Source organism: Rattus rattus, chromosome 11, assembly GCF_011064425.1.
Source record: "Rattus rattus isolate New Zealand chromosome 11, Rrattus_CSIRO_v1, whole genome shotgun sequence".
NCBI lineage: Eukaryota > Metazoa > Chordata > Mammalia > Rodentia > Muridae > Rattus > Rattus rattus.
Genome location: NC_046164.1, coordinates 72,673,203 through 72,691,223, shown reverse-complemented (window position 1 = coordinate 72,691,223; position 18,021 = coordinate 72,673,203). Strand labels below are relative to the sequence as shown.

The window sequence follows — 18,021 nt, the reverse complement described above, 5'->3', positions numbered from 1 at the left end:
AAGGAGAACCACCCAGCCCATTGTGGGTGGTGCTGTCCTTGGGCTGGGGGGTCTTGGGTTCTATAAGAAAGCAAGCTGAGCAAGCCAGCGGAAGCAAGCCAGTAACATTTCTTCATGGCCTCTGCATCAGCTCCTACTTCCTGACCTGCTTGAGTTCCAGTCCTGACTTCCTTTGGTGATGAACAGCAATGTGGAAGTGTAAGCTGAATAAACTCTTTCCTCCCCAACGTGCTTCTTGGTCATGATGTTTGTGCAGGAATAGAAACCCTGACTAAGACACACCCCAAGTCTCACAACTGGTGAGACATCTGGAAGGGGCACTGAGAACCTAGAGCTTAAGAAGGGCAGAAAGGACAGCAAGTCAGAGTAGCAGAGTAGAGCTGGCCACGGATTTAAAAGAAATGGGGGCTGCAAGGGATCCTGAGAATCCTAGTAGCATTCCAGGAAGGTTCAAAGGACCTGAGTTTGCAGTGTTCTTGCCCTCAAGGGCGGATGACCCCCTGGCCCCCTCCTCTTCAGGTATTAGCTGGCGACTGCTGAGGATGAGAGCCCTAAGAAATGGCAAAAGTCTGGCAGAAGCCAAATGGAAGCCCAGCTGTACCTTTGAGACACTGATGAAACTGGCTAAATAGATGGCCTTGATGGCAGTCCTGGGAAAGCATAGCCCTGTATGGCCCACTCAGTAAACAGATGAAGGCCTATAGGTAACCGGTGGAATGCAGAGACTACTAATGGCTTTTCAGAAGCACTGTCTAACTTCATGGGGGAACCTGCCCTTGATGTTTACTAAACTGGAAGATCTGCCGTACAAGCCCTTTTGAGAAGGAAGTAAGAGTAAGGGCCTTGTTTGCCTTCCAAGTAAGAAGCAAGTTTCTGCTGAGCCCAGCAGTGGCCCTGGGTGGGCCCGGCACCTGGCAGATTACTACTGAAAAATGGCAAGACTGAAGTGTAGGCATGGCAACACTTTGCCTTACCACCCTTGCTCACCGTGGAGTCGGTCCCTCAAGCAGTGGTGAAGGTAGAACCTTTTGGAGTCCTGCCTCCTGGGTCAAGTTGGCTCCGCAGCTGCTCTGAGAAGTGAGTACCATGTAGCTGTAGAACATGGAACCCTGCGGTTTCATCTCCAATCCAGAACCTTGCAGTAGAATTCTTAGGATGTTTTAGGCTCACCCTACCCTGTCGGACGATCTTCCCAACAGGGATCAAGTAGCCAGTGCAGGCACAAAACCTGAGTTCTGCGTAAACAGCAAATTTGGAATTTTATCGGGCTTAACCTAAAGGTGCAAACTATCAGGCAGCCAGCGTATCTGAACGTCATGCAGACTTGGGAAACATAATGAGCCTGTAAGGTAAGAAGTTTCTTCAGCCTGTTCTAATCCATATCTTTATCTGGTGGTAGACAGCATTTTATTCCTTAATGGAGTTAGAAATCACAAATCCTTATTTCCTTGAGGATTTTGCAAACTCATGATCTACAAACAGATGCCTGGTTCTAGATTCTTCAGCACTGCATACACCTCTACCAACAAAGCAGAAGCCTAGGCAAGCCAGTGGAACTGCTCAGTTACGTGAAAAGGAAATCTTTTACTAACAGTGAGCAGTTAGGACTGGAGACACTCGCAGTTAACGAGTTGAAACTGGAAGTTGGCAGCAGATGAGTACCTATCTGATAGTCCTTCCGGGAACTCACCCTTCATACGAATGTGACAGATAAAGGCACATACCACGGCTTTCTTGCAGAGATTAGGACTGTTAAGTATTTATATTGTTACATGACAACACGTCCGAGATAATGAAGTGCCCTGGGATGGTTCAGAACAAAGTAGACCCATACAGGCCATTCCGGGGCAATGTTGCCCTTGGCAAATAATGGAACAACCCAAGAGGGCAGACGGGCAGCTGGGTGCCCAAGATGAATACTCTGATCTCCAGGGAGAACTTAGGAATCAGGTAGTAGAGAGACTTATTTTTCATGTTCAGCCTTTTATAGTATTTGAATTCTTACCATGTCCACTGTTACTTAGCATCTTAAACCCCATCCTCCTCCTTAGGGCCAGTGAACACCTTATCATCAACAAGTTCCAGGTCAGCTATTCCATGTTCCCAGGAAAGACCCCACACTCAGAAAAGGTGGGGCTGGATTTAGCACATCCAGGGAAGTTAAAGCTAAAACATCTAGGAAATGCAGTTTTTCTGTGTCTGTGCATATTAAGCAAGTGAGGCCAAAAACAAAGAGTGGAGATGTAACAGAATGAAGAGAAAGGTCTTGTGTCTCACATAAGAATGTACTGAACGCAGGAGTCTCACCAATAGAAATTTATAGTAATACATTTTGATTACATGTGTAAGTAAAAAAAATCAAAATGAGTATTACCTGCCAATAAAAATGCAGGGCCAATTTCCTTTTAAACAGTGGGTTTACGGACAAAAATGGACCACACCCTGCCTGGATAGGGTTAACAGAAAGTTGGCTGGGGGCGATGGGGGGGTGAGTGCACCAACTCAGAAACCCATCTATTGGAGAATGTTTCAGAGAACTATTCTGAATGCTACCCCCTAAACATGATGGCAGAGCTCAAGCAGGCACTTCCAGCCATGTGTGCAGTTCCCGCACCACCACTCCCCCATCTTCCGCAGAGACCACGGGACACAAGGTGGCAGCCTCGCCTTGATGGATACAAATCCCAAGGTGGTTTGGGTCAAGAGTACAAAGTCAGTCTTGAACAGGAGTGTGAAGAGTTGTGACTGGAACCAGAATTCTTCCAGCAGCCATCAGATGAAGCTCTTGCCTTTCCGGCTCTGAGTAGTTGTCTGAAGCACATGGTCCCTCCTCCTCACTTCCAGAGCATGGGAGGTGCAGGGCTCTCTGGAGCCCAGAGAGTACATAGTAGAAAAGCAGCAGCAAAGGCTCTCCAGGAACTAGCACCACTGAGGAAGCCGTCTCCTCCAGAGAGCTCTCTCACACCTTGCACACCCTGAGAATCTTTGGAGTTCAACATTCAGAGCCATCCAGCCCAGGGTCTGACCAGTCAGAGCTGTCTATGCTTGAGCTTGGATAGTGTGGTTGACTCAGGAAATGGCTCCTCCAGTACAAAGTAGGTGGTGTATTGGGAAATTTGAGCATTAACAAACATCTCCAAGCTGTCTGGATACTGCCACATCCAGGATGACTGACAGCTGCTCAGGTAGCCTACAGACCTTCACAGCCCTGACTGGACACCAGGAAATCTGTTACAGGGAGAGTCTTTCTGATACTGGGCCTGTTTTGATTACCCCTGGAGGGTCTTGCAGAGCTGAGTCCCTGGGGCCATATATCTTTCATATCCCATTGTTGATGCCCTTGGAGCCTCTCCAACTTCAGGATGGCGCTTTCTTCATCCTATCTTGAGGTGCCAGGAGCTGAATGGCTCAGACTCTGTGCCCTTTCAAGAGTCACACAAAAAAAGTACGGTCTCACAGCAGGCATTAACATCTTCTCTTTTAAAAAATAAATATTTATGTAAACTTAGGGAAGAAGATTCAAAGAATCTCCTTCCCAAAGCACAAATGTCTGACATGACTCAAACCAAGATTAAGTCCACCAACTCACAAATGAAATTCCCCTCCCCAGAAGCTGCTGTGTTGAGGGGCGGGTGTGCGAAGGAGTTGATCTTACTCCCAGCTCCTCAGTCCCCTTTGGTGATGAGGTCTTCAATGTAGGCATCCAGCTCATCATCTGTGTTGATGTCTATGTCCTGGAACAGAGTGGGGCGGGAGTCAGATGGGGCAGGAAAACAGGTTGAAGAATAGGGCTAAGCCGGAATCCTGTTATCTTCTCCCCTTGCTGTCGGCTTCTGTTTCTTGCTCCTGCCCTGCTTCTAAATCTCAGTTAAATCCGCATGCCCAAAGTATGGGAGCTTTCTTATCAGGTTCCCTGGTTCTAACCGGCACACCTTCAAACTAATTAGTGTCTTATATTAAAAATTGGACTATGCCACATCCCTTGTGGTTTTCTACTCTTGGGCTCAAACCACATACTTAGGTCTCCAAGCTCTCCTACTGTCCACAATTCCCTACTATAGCTTAGTGAACTCCCAGTCTCAGTGCAAGTATCCCTACCCTGAGAAACCTAGTCAAGTGGCTCCCCCAGGATTCGGCCTCTCATTATTTATTTCACAGCACCACCCCATTAATAGCTCCAGCTCCTTCACCAGCCTGTCCGTCCCCAGAGATCAATCAGGTTCTCAGTGTCTACCATGGAGAAAATATATACCAGATCCCTAAGGGGCAATGTCCCACTTCTACTCAGGCACGTCTGGGGTATCATTTAGATAAGGATTTTGCTGTGGCTTAAAGGGCTCTCACACAAACTACACTGCCGGGGGGTCTGGTTGGGACAAGGCCCGGCAGCTCCAACATCCCAAGGCCTCTGGTCAGGGCTTTGAGCAGCCAGGATTGGAAGCAAAGATTCCTGTGAGTGGTTGAGTCCTAAGAGACATCCAGTCCCTCCCTGAGACCAGTTGTTCTAGCTCCTGAGGGGGCTCCTGGCTCACCTCCTGCACTTTTTGCAGGAGAGCTACAATGTTGGTCCTCAACTTCTGTAACTTCTCCTCTGTCTCACGAAGCTTTTTCTCCGATGTGCGTAGGCTCTCCTCGGAGGCTTTTGCCCGTGAATCAGCACGGCTCTGGTAGGAATGGCACAGATTCTGGAGCCCTACCTCATACTGCTTGAAGTATTCTTTCTGTGGAAGGAAGCAAGATATGGGGTACGAGAAGAGGAGGGGAGGGCAAAGAGTTCATAGGATGCTTGGTTTTATTTCACTATAAGGGGAAAGCAGTCTTCTAGAATCATGGTAAAGTGACCTCAGTGGCAGTCCTTTGGGGATACCATGAGGATGAAGACACGTGCATTCAGCCAAATGCTAAAAAAAAGAAGGAAATCTTACCTTTTAACCGTGAAAAAAAAAAAAAAAAAAAAAAAAAAGACGGTGGGATCATTCTAGTTCAAGCACACCTATCTAACTCCAAAATAGGACAGACTTACCTAACAGTGTTAGAACCAAAGAGCTACCAAGCACCAACCAACAGCAACTATCCCCAGCTTTATACAGTAAATAGCTGCACAGCAACAGAACCTTCACTACGAAGTAGTTAAAACAACTCACGTAGTACCCCTGTGTGTCTGCTCAGAAACACCCACTGACAAAGGGAAGCATCTTCAATGACAGACCCACCACAGGCCCCGCTGCCCACTGAAGTCTAAACTCTAGTACTCATCTGCTTCTGTGGAAGTTACATAAGCTGCTGCATTGAGGGGTTTCTGACTGCTGTGTTGTGTGTCAAGACTATCATCTCATACCATGATAGCAAGAGCAACTTCACATTCTACATAAAAAATACCTTGGTTGCACAAAATAAATTTTAAGTCAAATTCAAATGAATACTCCCCCCCCCGAGCTGCGGACCGAACCCAGGGCCTTGCACTTGCTAGGCAAGCGCTCTACCACTGAGCTAAATCCCCAACCCCTGAATATCTTTCTTTTTTTAAAGTTTTATTTATTATATATAAGTACACTGTAGCTGTCTTCAGACACACCAGAAGAGGGCATCAGATCCCATTACAGTTGGTTGAGAGCCACTATGTGTTTCCTGGGAATTGAACTCAGGACCTCCGGAAGTGCTTTTAACCACTGAGCCACCTCTCGGCCCCCAAGTGAATATCTTGAAGGCAATTATATTAAACATTTAATTGTGAAAATACTAGCGGACACCATTTACACACCGGTAAGGACAAAAATTAATGTAACTAGAAGACAAAGTTGTGCCTTAGTACTGGTATGCACTTTTGCAAAAACAAGCTAGATATTATTTTCAGACGTGGACAGTGCCTACTCCTGAGGTTCTGCTGGGCCATGGCTTTTGCTTTGTATTTCACAATTTGATGCCAAAAGTAACAAATCAAACTGCAAGAAGATGTCTGTTCTCCTAGAACGTCTGGAGAACCTGGTCTAAACAAGGGCAAAAGCCAAAGCCAGGCTGGGCTTACTGTGTGACAAGAATGTGGTAGGTCTTGTGCCCCCATAAAGGCAAGGGCAACAGACAAAAATCAGCTGAGTGCACATTTCTATAAAGCAAGCCATTTGCCAACTGCCTCTGGCTACTTTCATGCTGACTACAGAGCAGATCAGACACTAGGCAGCCTACAAACCCATTCCTTGCTATCTGGCCCTCAGCATTAGTTCAGATCAACAATTCCTTCAGCACCATTTCCTACATAAAACTGAGCTAAGACTGATACTCAAGATGTACCATTACCTCCAACTCCTTCAGCCTATCGCTGCTCACAAGTCTCCTGCCCCACTTCAGAGTCCCCTGCACTTGAAGCCCTGGTTGAGTTTTGTTTGGTTGGTTAGGTTTTTAGACAAGGGCTTTTCTTCTCGACCCAAGCCGCCAAGATGCTCTGGACACTGCCTCTCAGCAACATTTCCCTCAGTCCCGTGGCCAGCTACCTAGAAGCAGCAACTCCACCTCTAGCAGGTTTCTAAGCCGGTGAAGCAGAAAGCCAGCAGGAGGTGCGCTGGGCTACCAGGCCCTCATGCACATCTCTACCTGCCACTAGTCTCACTTTACCTCTCTGCGATCTCACATTCTAGCACAGTGAGTCTAATCCCATCAATGTTACCTAGGACGGGTTTGACAAAGAAGAGGGAGAGGGAAGCGCATCTGTCCTAAATCCGAGGTGGAGCTGCCTTCCTTTTTTGCACAGCAGTCCTGTCTACTCAGATCTTCCCAGCGAGAGGGAAGCTAGTGACAATAAGCACGCACGGGCACGGTATAAACAGCAAGAGTTAGGTCTGACTCACCAGAGGAAAGGATATTAGTTCTTCTGAGTTCATAACACTCAGCTCCTTCTTGGAGATCGGGAAACTTGGAGGCAAGAAGTACCGCAGGCAATTCCTAAGTAGGAGAGGAGGACGGAACTCAGAACAGCGTGGAAAGAGTACAGAATTATTGTTAGCCCAAGGAGAAGGATAGAGAAACACAAACCGAAGAATCTGGACCAGGAGGTCAATAGTCTCATGGCTGGTACTGGTGGCAGTGGTGTCAGGCTCAATGGGAAGACCATCAGAGGTGGAAGGCTCTGGCAAGGCCACAGCCTGCTGGGCCACCATAGCCTCCTCCTCCTCTCCACCTTCTTGCTGCGTGTCAGGGCTCTGATGCTCTGGGGAAGGTGGCTTCATCAGTCGTACATCTTCACTGCCTTTCTCCACCCTATGGGGGACACAGAGCTCCTAAGAGGGTGCCAGGAGGGGACATGGGGGTACCTCCTCTCTTTGCCCTAGCTGGCTTCTGCTATTTTGATCTCCCAGAAGAGGGCATTACCAGCGGTCTCTTGGTGTTGTGTCTGTGGGCACATAGTCAAACTTCACTTTCCATCGAACCACATTCTTGCCCATCTCCACAGCTGTGACACGGCCTGTGTACCACTCCCGGTTCACACGGACCTCTACATGCAGTCCTTTATCTGAGAATTCAGACACAAGTGAGAATCAGAGAACTGTATCCGTGTTCCCACCTCAGCCAGGCTGTATGTATAAAGCAGTCCACAGGTGGACCCTAGGTATACACCTAGGGTTAGCAATGCTGGTTCTTCCAGCTGTCATGGAGCCAAGGCACAGGATGAACAATTTGCCAAGGGCAAACACCAAAGAAAAACTATTAAAAAGGGCAAAAGCATAAAACAAACAAAAAAATAAGCCAGGCAGGGTGGCACATGCCTTCAATCTCAGCACTTGGACAGTGTTCCAGAAGACTCCGAGTTCAAGGCCAAACTAAACTATACAATCAGTATCTGCTCAAAAACCTCTAGGACCACGAATGAAACATAAAAAACCAAGAAGGGACAACTGGACCAACGATGGAACAGAGCCCAAACCCAGGAAGCTGATAACTTTCAGGAGGAAGCTGCGACAGTGAAGGTTCCATTTCCATCTCCATCACAGCCTGACAGGGATCGCCCCAAACTTGCCTTTCTGCGCCTTCTTGAGTTCAGCCGGGTCATCTTCCCCAGCACTGTCTGAGAGCTGCAAGGAGAACAGTCTATCAGAGGCTTCCTCAATGGCCCCTACAACAAAGCCTTCTGTGTACCTGGCTACCCATAGTCATCAACTGTAACATTCACGCCGTGTCTTATCTACCCTCTGCCACCTTTATAAACAAAACAGCAGGCAAGCGGCACATTTGAGGTGATTCTGGGCACCGAGATGCACACAAGTGTATGCTGGCCTGTAATTAGGACGTCTTAGGATCCTACCTGGCCCGTATTTTTTTTTTTTTTCTTTTTCTTTTTTTTTTTTTGGAGCTGGGGACCGAACCCAGGGCCTTGCGCTTGCTAGGCAAGTGCTCTACCACTGAGCTAAATCCCTCAACCCCTGGCCCGTATTTCTAATCATCTGGGTAACAAGAGTCCTTGCAAAGCCTCAGTCATTAACTCAGTGGGAGCTGGCACAGGCCCAGGGAGGCAATCCCTGTGAACTGCATGTGACTACCCACCTCGTTTGCCTCCTTCTTCTCCTCCTTCACAGCAAGCTTGCCCCGCTTGCACCTCTCTCTCCTCTTCTCAGCTTCTTCTTCAGCCTCTTCCTCATCTGAGACTACGAGACTCCGCTTCCGACCTGAGGATGCCTAAAGCAGAAGCGCAGAAGCATGAACTGACCACGCTCAGTTCCCAAGATGCAGAAGATTTTATGCAGCCTCAAGGAACTATTCAGAGCAGCTATGCCAGCCCCCTTGGGATTACTCAGTACACACACACACAGCCTCCTGGTCTGACCACAGGAGAAGTTCTCAGCTTACTTTCTGCTTAACCTGCTTGTCGGCCAGCGGAAACCTCCTCGACGCTCAATGACTATGACCATAACCTACCAAAGCCATCTGTCATCAAGTTAACATCTATGCCCACACCGTGAGAAGCCAACTCAAGTTTTCTGCAGACCAAGGCTGGGTGTGCTGAGTGAAAACAAAAAGTTCCCTGGGTAAAGATCTTGCTGTGTTAGTCCTGAGCAAGGCTCTTCAGCTACGTAGCCTTTTCTTCAGGCGCATCAGAAAAGCTTTAAGATTCAGTAATCCTGGATTCCCCAGGATAACTTTTCCTATGGTCCTGCTAATGAGCTGGAACATGGAGAAGGGAAAGCATCTATCTCACCATGGACTGTTTAGCAGGCGGCTCCGGCTTCTTGACCATTGGAGTTTTGATGGCTTTTTGAGCAGGGACCTCCCGAAGGTTCTTGGAATTGGGGATTAGAGATGGTGAGGGAGTCTGGACAGTAGGGGTGGGTCGGGGTACGGTCTTGATGGGAAGGTTTGCAGGCTTTCGGGGTGCCTCAGCTGGCTGGAGTATCCTGGAAGTACTAGTTTCTCCTCGGGCTGCTGTGGTAGGTGGTTTTGGAGAGCTGATAACAGATGTCTTTCGGAGCTGGGTAGCTGGTCTGGGAGTCTGAATAGAAGGGGGTCTGCTAGGAGCATTCTTGATCACTGCAGGTAAAGGAGGTGACCGAGGACGCTGAGGTCTCCGTACAGGTTCCTGAAAAAGCCCACAGTGAGAACATTGACCTGAGCTTAGACACCAGCAGAGCCCTGCCTCCCTTATGTCCCGGGGCTTTACTTCAATAGAAGGTCTTGTAGTCACTTCTAAGGGCAGTTTCTTCAGGTCAGCTTGTGAGCGGATGGGCGTGGTTTTCTGCAAAAACAAATATAACAATGAAATTGTGTATCTTGGTATAATGAAATAGTATCTTTCTGAATTTCACTATGTGCCTGGGACAGTGATCAGTTCTATTTCTGAAAACTTTTATTATCACTTGAAAGACAATACACACATACACACACGAAGGGTACCTATGTGATTGATTCAACAACTGAGAGACTGGGGAAGTCTTTAAATTTCCTAAACAGGAAAACAAAAAGGTGGGAAAGGACTGGTGAAGAAAAGTTGTCATGAGGCCAGAAAACTGGATAGGATCAACATGCTTAAGACATTTACAGATTGTAAGTTTAGTACATTGTACAGACAGAGAAGAAGGAAAAATGCTTTTGTAACAAATATGAAATTGGGGGCTGTAGAGATGCTCATTGGTTAAGAGTATAGATTAGTCTTGTAGGGCACTAGAGTTAAGGTCCCATCACTCGCAACAAGGATCTGATGCCCTCTTCTGGAATACACAGGTATCTGACTCAAATTCCTTATGCATGTGCACATGAGCACACACACATATGACTTTAAAATAATAAAAAAAAAAATCATTAAAAAAAACATGAAATCATGAAACACTGGAAACATTAAATACACATAAAAATTTGATCAACCTTAAAAATAAAAATTAGTCAGATGATGGTGCTCACCTTTAATCCCAGCAATTAGGAGGCAGAGGCAGGTGGATCTCTGTGAGTTAAAGGCCAGTCTCATCTACAAAGTTCCTAGATAGCCAAGGCTATTACACAGAGAAACCCATCTTAAAAAAACAAAAATAAACAAATAGACATTAAAATTAATCTTTGCTTACTTTTCTCAACACTGGTAAAAAGTGCAAAATAATACAAAATAATACATCTTCTGCAACGCAAAGATTTTTCTTGTTTAGTTGGCTTTTGTCTTTTCAAGACAGGGTTTTTCTGTGTAGCCCTGGCTGTCTTCAAACTCAAAGATCTGCCTGCCTCTCAAGTACTGGGTTAAATGAGCATGCCTTGAGAAAGATCTTGTAAAGAGCCTTAATATTTTGCGAATTCTTTTCCAATTTTACAAATTACCAGGAAATTATTATATACTAAAAATAACATGTGCATGTATTAAATGCGAGTGCTTCCCTATGACTACTACACATTAGAGAGACTTTTATGTGTAGGTATTTATGCAAAACTGGAAACAGCTACTTCTGCTGATCTTAGCTACTCCAGAGAAACTTAAGTTCTTCAGATTTAAGTTGATCTCAGTGAGACACTGTACAAGAAAAAAATACAATAAAAAGCAAGAACAGGTTAGGGCTACAACGCAGTGGCAGTGCCTGACTGATAACATACAGAGCCCTAGGCTAATGCCTGCTCTTGGGGGTAAGGATGGCGGTGGGGGTTGAGGAGGAGAGGGGGGAGGAAAAGTTATAAAACTATTGAGTGAGTTAATGGTGATTTCTTTACGATAGGATATTTATTTTCTGGAATGCTTATATATTCTAAATACATTGTATAAACTTTGGCTATACAAACAAAATAGTTTGTTATCTAAATAATAAAGTGTACTGGAAGTTTTTGGACTAAGAATTCAGGGCTGAAAAATCTTGGTGGGAACACATGGGGAATGGAAGGGACAGGAAAACCACCAAAGGTTCCTGTCCTGGACAAATGCTGCCACAGGCTGGCTGTGCTCACTTGCCCATGACCTCATACCTGAAGAGCTTCTAGCTTTTCCTGTTGCTGGCGAATTTTCTCTGTCAGCTGCTTCTGCTTTTCTTCCTGGGACTTTGGGTCCTTTTTTAATGTCCCCAAGGGAACCTTTTGCTTCTGTTCAGAAGCTTCACAGCTGTGAAAAGAGAGACTGGTAGCAAAACAAGGCTCCAACAGGGAAGAGACTCGCTGTCCTGCAACCACCACAGAGCTGGAGGGAACACTGGCAGGCACAGTGAATGTCCAAGTTAGCTTTAACTATAGACTTGATTGAGGAATTGCCTATATCACATTGGCCTGTGGGCATCCCATGCCCATGGGGGATTGCCTTGTTAGACTGATGTAGGAGGGTCTGGCCCACTGTGCACAGTCATATGCCTAGGCAGGTGGTCGGGATATATAAGCATACATAGCTCTAAGCATGAGCCAGAGTTACTGACCTAGTATATAGTATTTCTTTATGGTTCTACTTCAAGGTCCTGCTTCAACTCCTGCCTGACTTCTCTAAATGATGGACTATGCTTGGAAATGTAGCTAAATTGCTTTTGTTCCTGATGTCTCTGACAGCAAGAGAAAGAAAACTACCACAGGGAGGGAAGAGTACCCACAATCCTTGTTAAAGAAAGGCTCACCGGTCCTGCTCAGGATCAGGGTTCATGGAGCAAACCCAAGTATCAGGGTAATCTTTTTCTACTGAACTCAGCTGGAAGGGAAGAGTCCTCCATTTCAGACACAAATCTGCAAGAGAAAAATATCCTTCAACAGGTCACACACACCTATCAACAACTACTGGAATCCTGGCTCCTTACATCTAGGCTCATAGCAAGGATGTCCTTGATTTTCAACCTCTTTATTATTACAAAACAGTGATTTACCTTATAGACAGTGATTTCAGCAAGGATTAAAAATATCATGGGATCTTGATGGTATCAAGTCCTATCTAGGGCTGGAGAGATGGCTCAGTGGTTAAGAGCACCGACTGCTCTTCCACATGGTGGCTCACAACCATCTGTAATGGGATCCGATGCCCTCTTCTGGTGTGTCTGAAGACAGCTACAGTGTACTTGTATATCATAAATAAATAAATCTTTTTTTAAAAAAAAAGTCCTATCCACCAGTCCTTCCCATCTATCAGGATCTATCAGTCCTTCCTTCCTCTGGGCTCAGTCCGTCATTCTAAACCCTACATGGTACCAAACCTACTGAGCCTGGCCCAAGTGGTATGAAGTGTCTCTGAGGTGTGGTGACTGTCTACCTAACTAAGAGAAACAGGAGGAACTAGCAGGTCACAAGACTGTGCTCACACAGCCACTGCCAAACAGATCCTGTTCCTTGTGGAACCCGAGTTCATGAATATTAGTCAAGTCAGAAGGCCAGCTGAGACTAAAGACAAGAATATCATGACAGGAGTCTGGAGAGAGGTCCTACCACTCAACTCACCACACTGGATGGTGGTTGGAATTTCCATAGCCCTCCGGCGTTTGAAACGCAGCTCACTGGACGGGGGTTGGTTCCAGTTGGCGGAAAGGTAGCCAAACTCATCCCAAAACTTGATGATCCCACGCTGGGCTAGAAGACAATGCCACACATTAGGAGGGAAGGAGCTGTAGCATGTGACAATGTGAAACACTCGTCCTAACTAAGTCACCCTCTCAAGCCACATAAGCACCTTAAGGCTCATAAAGAGAGGCTGAGGCCTGGTGGCCTGGTCACATTACCGATGGCGATGTCCTTCCAGTACTGTGCCAAGTGCTCCCCCATCGCTCGCAGCAGGTGCCGGTACTCCTTGGCATCAGCAAAGTCCTGCTTGTTATGCGTAGGCTCCAGAACCAGGTAGGGCACATCGACAACCCCGACAACCCCACCACATGCCCTGCAAAGACAGAGCAGTCACAGCTATGTCACCAAAACGCTCCTGCCATTCACCAGGGCTGGCAGACTCTGCTAGAGTACTCACATGCCCCCTTCCAGCTGTGGGCCCACTTTCTCATACATCTTGATCAGGCGGCTACAGTTGTAGATAAACATGCCATCTAAGTCCCGGTGTTCAATATTGACCCCAAAAACAAAATTCAGTTCCTTGGGTTCTTTGAGTGCTCTAAAGAAGGAGAAGGAAAAAAAAAAAAAAAAAACAACCAAGCATATCAACTCATTAGCAGAAAAACATCATGGTGACAATGGTATGTTAAGTTTAGTTTTAGACATGTTAAAGTTCTACATCTCTATTCAATATGTGATGTTAGACTTGATAAGGATCGGCACGGCTTGTGACCCTCTGTGTATACATAGAACTTCATGTAGCAAAACAGGGATAGATTTAACTGTGAAACTGCTGCAAATCTCCGCAGAGTTACATGGTAGAATAAATATAACATCATAGTCTTACATTCCGCAAAATCCCAGTTACATATATAACAGTAATAGTTCAGTCTGGTTTGTTCTTCAACATAGAGTCCTAGACAAACTACTCTGTGGCCTAGGATAGCCTACAACAGAGATTTACCTGTCTCTGCCTCCCAAGTGCTGGGATTAAAGGTGTGAACCACTGCACCTGGCTTATATAATAGCTTTAAAGGCAAAAAAGTAACAAAAATACAGAAGATACTCATGACATGTCAAGAAGACCTCGGGACAAATTGGAGTGAAGTAAGCTGAAACTGTGTGAGGAAACCACCAGAGTCTAGCGAGGAACTCATGCCCCAGAGGCTGAGTCACGCGATACACAGCTAGTGGGATGACGATTTATACCACACAGTACCTTCTAAATAAAACTGCACAAACCATAGTATCATTCTCTATCTGTAGCCAGTAGGGAGAATGAACTATGAGCATAGAAAAAATTCAAATGCATATTTTCAGAAGAATAAGGGAGTTTCACACTTTTTTACTTAAACAGTTTACATTTTTCAAGTTTTATTACAACGGGCATTCTTGGCAACCTTAACAGAAAAGAATAAGAGAAGTACAACAGTGTGAAGAAGTGAGTTTAGGACTTCAAGTGTCAACCTGCCTGCCTTCCACAGGTCAGTAGAAGCTCTTGACTGCATCCGCAGAAAGAGCACAGAGTGCTTTGGTGCCAAATGGCAGCCTGTCTGTACGAGTGCTACATCATTTTAAAAGACTAACGGGCTGTCCAAGAACTCACCGCTGCTTGGCATCCTTGATCCTTTTCTTGACATCGGCTTCTCTACGCAGGGTGATAGCTGCATTCTGCACCTGCCGCAACATCACCTGCAAATGTGTGACATCAGGTGAGTGGAAGAGGTTTGCTCTGCCACAGGAAACAAGATGACATTTTTACACTGCTATTACCTGGATGCTAAAACTTACCTCCAGATTACTTCTTTCCACAGAAAAGTGACCTTACGGGGGACACTTCATCTTATTAAGCTAAGGATACTGGATCCCAGTACCACATATGCCATAGAAGAGAGTTTGAGTGTAAAGACTTACCCTGGAGTCCCGTGTCAGGTCCCCACCCATGCGTACTTCTAAAGTCCGAGCTTTGCTCTCTGCCTCCCGGGCCTTCTCTTCAGCTGAAACCGAAAAGCAATCAAAGGTTCAGAACTCCACCATCCTTCCTTCCTTCACAGAATGGTCCCTGCTGCACAAGGAATATATGCTAACAGGGAAAAGGCTACCTAGAGGAGCGATGGCCACATGGGCATCTCTAGGCTTGGACTAAAGAACTGCTTCAGAACAAAACAAAAACAGACAACCATCACAACAAAACCTGACATTCAAAACTGTCATGCTCAAGATATACACGCCTGTAATTCTAGTACTTGGCAGGCTAAGACAGGAGGGTCACACAGTTTGAGGCCAACACGGGACAGAGATAAGTCTATTAAATAAAAATTATAACCCCGAGGAAAGCATTATTTATACCCTGACATGCTTTTCAAGCTTTACAAATGAATTATAAGAGTCGATGGGAATTCAGCCATCAGCATGAGTTGGAGCCTGAAGAATGCTGTAGACAATCACCCTCATCAAACAGCCAAGAGAACTATGGTTATTCTAGGAGAGAAACCTTGTGATTTCTGTTTCAGGACAAGCAGTATGCACTATAAGGTATTTCAACCGGTCAAGCCAAAGAGTTGGTTTGTTAAAGTAAGACTCTATAGGTGTGTTTAATTCCACTGCCGCCCTTCGTAAAGTCCTAGAAACAGTGGGAGGAGGAGTCAAGTGTGGAGAAAAGTACTGGGAAGGTTAGATATGGGGGACCTGGAGAGGAACTGACTTATGGTAGGAGAACAGCCTTGTGCCCAGGCTTCAGATAGAAGCAGTGCCCCCAGCTCCATCCCTCCTCCTAACACAGGGAGTAGCATTACCAATCCGGGCTACATGCTCTGCTTTCTTCACTTCCTGTTCTGCCCGAGTCTTGAAACGACTTGATGTATACTTGTACATCCTGAAGAGTGGAAAAAGCAACCTGAAGGCCAAGCAGCAGTGGGGCAGGCAGCCAACTTGAGCAGCTCAGGAAGCACCCTGCCTCCTCCCATGTGGTTACCCTGGTTCCTTGTGATGGAACGAATCCAGGCTCAATTCCTGACTTAATCTGTCTTTGGTGTTCAGCAGGTTAAGGAGATTAAAGATGATCACCAGTGTTCCTGGGAAGAGAAATTCTTCCTCTCTGCCAGCCAACCCTGGCTCATCCTCCATATTACCAGAGGCTCTAGAGCTCCCAGATCCTCTCACCACTGTTCCCAGGAATCACCATCTAATCTCACAGCAGGAACAAGTCTCTTTTCCTTTCCTGTAAAGGGTCTACAGGCTCCTGAACTTGAGACAAGACAGCTCCCTGTGCCACTCTCCGCATCTCAGAAGGCCCTTCCCTTAAATGGCCTGGTCAATTAACCCAACAGCCTGTCGATCACTTCTGTCCTCCAGAGAGAAGTATCTCTGGTAAACAGGTACAGTCAGCAGTGTTAGAGGCTTTGCATTGCACCACCCTCACAATACCCCAGAGAAATGTGGCCAGGCTCCCTTTCCCAGTCCAGATCATGGTAGCTAGGCCCTTACCTGGGCTTATACAGGCAGCAGGAGAGTCTCTTGGTCTGCACCTTGTGTCCATGGATGAAGATCCTCATCCGGGGGTCAATATAAAGTACAGCAGCATAGGCTCGGAAGGAGCGTCGCTCTGGCTTCCTGGAGAAAGCAGGAACTGAGACATCCTGCTGCCTACACCACAGTAAGCCCAAAGATAGGTATAGACTTCCTCTCATCCTGGCTCATGCCACTTTGACATGGTCCCTCACCACAGGTACTCCATCCTGCCATGTCATGTCCCTAGCACAGGTGCCCCACAGACACCTCACCTGGCCGTTACAGGAACCCCAGTGCAATTTCGCTATCCCTAGACCCAGACCTCAGTCTCTTCTGTCAATGAAAGAGTTAGAAGAGGAAACCACTAATCTTTGCTTTAGCCTGGCTGAGGAATCACTGCCTGCAATTAAGCAGGCAGGAAATCTCAGACTTCCAGATCAATACTGCTACTACCAAGAGAAAGCCAGGAAAGGTCTCTTCCAGCTTTCCCTAGAGTCATCTAAGGAAGTGAAGACCAGTCCCAGATCCTGCCACCCTTCCCAGCCATACTCACGTGCCCTCTGGGGTGGTTTCTGCCATCTGGATATCTTTTGGATTTGAGATTATGTCTAGTTCTGGCTCTCCATTATCCATAAGCTTGAGATTAAAGATGATCACCAGTGTTCCTGAGGAAGAGAAATCCTTTCTCTCTGCCAGCCAACCCTGGCCCACCCTCCGCATTACCACAAGCTCTATCTAGAGCTCCCAGATTCTCTGGGCTGCAGGGTCAAAGCCCACTCACCACTATTCCCCGGAATCTTCATGAACTGGTTCATCACTTGCTCCTCAGTGTGGAAGGGGGAGTACTTGTACACAAGTTCTGTCTCAATGGCAAACTTCTCCACATTGTCTGTGATAGGTTCCCGTGTTCGAGCATTCCAGGTAGGCAATGGGACAATCACCTGTGTTTGGGGTTAGCACAGAAACACACTGTGACTGGGGCTCCAGAGCCATCTCCTCCAAACATGCCGCTTTCTTGTCCCTGCAGCTATGTAGACTGGCATCAGGTCTGTAGCTTTAGGTCCTTCCCAAACTCCTGTCACTATGCTGGTTTGTGTCTCTAAAGTCTGTGTGCCTGTCTGGGCTGTCTTTGGACATTTCATTAATTTGGTAAAAATTCTAACTTGTACCATTAGGGAAAAATATATTTGCAATTATCCAGTGAATCTAGAGATATAAACTACAATCTACAATTTAGCAATTCTACTTTTGTTTGGTCCCCAGCTCCGGAAAAAAACAAAACAAAACAAAAACGAAACAAAACAAAACAAAACAAAACAAAACAAAAAAAAAGTAATTCTACTTTTGAGTAAATACATCCAAAGGAACTTTTGCATGTACATACCAGCAAACATAGGAATAACCCGAATACCCACTACAGATGACTACGCTGAAACAGTCTATGGTAATAAAAGCAAGTAAAGGCACAGTCACAAATATGAATGGATCTCACAAACACAGTAGTATTATCTGAAGAAGATACAAATGAATTTCTATATTGTCAGTCCACATGAACAG

General features: G+C 46.2%; 1 protein-coding gene across 2 annotated transcripts in view; it reads right to left on the bottom strand.

The window, feature by feature from the left end:
• Positions 1-2,301: 2,301 nt before the first annotated feature.
• The window catches only part of Morc2 (MORC family CW-type zinc finger 2), a 42,693-nt gene continuing 26,973 nt past the window's right edge, over positions 2,302-18,021 (bottom strand). The window contains exons 7-27 of one of the 2 annotated variants that reach the window (XR_004389472.1): positions 17,246-17,405; positions 17,018-17,129; positions 16,441-16,566; positions 15,750-15,829; positions 14,869-14,951; positions 14,561-14,646; positions 13,373-13,513; positions 13,134-13,288; positions 12,856-12,984; positions 12,048-12,153; positions 11,419-11,551; positions 9,644-9,718; positions 9,185-9,562; positions 8,533-8,664; positions 8,009-8,063; positions 7,363-7,504; positions 7,027-7,251; positions 6,843-6,936; positions 4,533-4,721; positions 3,590-3,734; positions 2,302-3,422 (exon numbers count right to left, since the gene is read on the bottom strand). Coding sequence is in view for 1 of the 2 variants with exons in the window: in XM_032916729.1 (XP_032772620.1) it covers positions 3,666-3,734; positions 4,533-4,721; positions 6,843-6,936; positions 7,027-7,251; positions 7,363-7,504; positions 8,009-8,063; positions 8,533-8,664; positions 9,185-9,562; positions 9,644-9,718; positions 11,419-11,551; positions 12,048-12,153; positions 12,856-12,984; positions 13,134-13,288; positions 13,373-13,513; positions 14,561-14,646; positions 14,869-14,951; positions 15,750-15,829; positions 16,441-16,566; positions 17,018-17,129; positions 17,246-17,405 (2,670 nt within the window). In the remaining variant the exon portion in view is untranslated. Of the gene's footprint in view, positions 3,735-4,532; positions 4,722-6,842; positions 6,937-7,026; positions 7,252-7,362; positions 7,505-8,008; positions 8,064-8,532; positions 8,665-9,184; positions 9,563-9,643; positions 9,719-11,418; positions 11,552-12,047; positions 12,154-12,855; positions 12,985-13,133; positions 13,289-13,372; positions 13,514-14,560; positions 14,647-14,868; positions 14,952-15,749; positions 15,830-16,440; positions 16,567-17,017; positions 17,130-17,245; positions 17,406-18,021 lie in introns of both variants that reach the window. The other variant, XM_032916729.1, reaches the window with a different exon arrangement.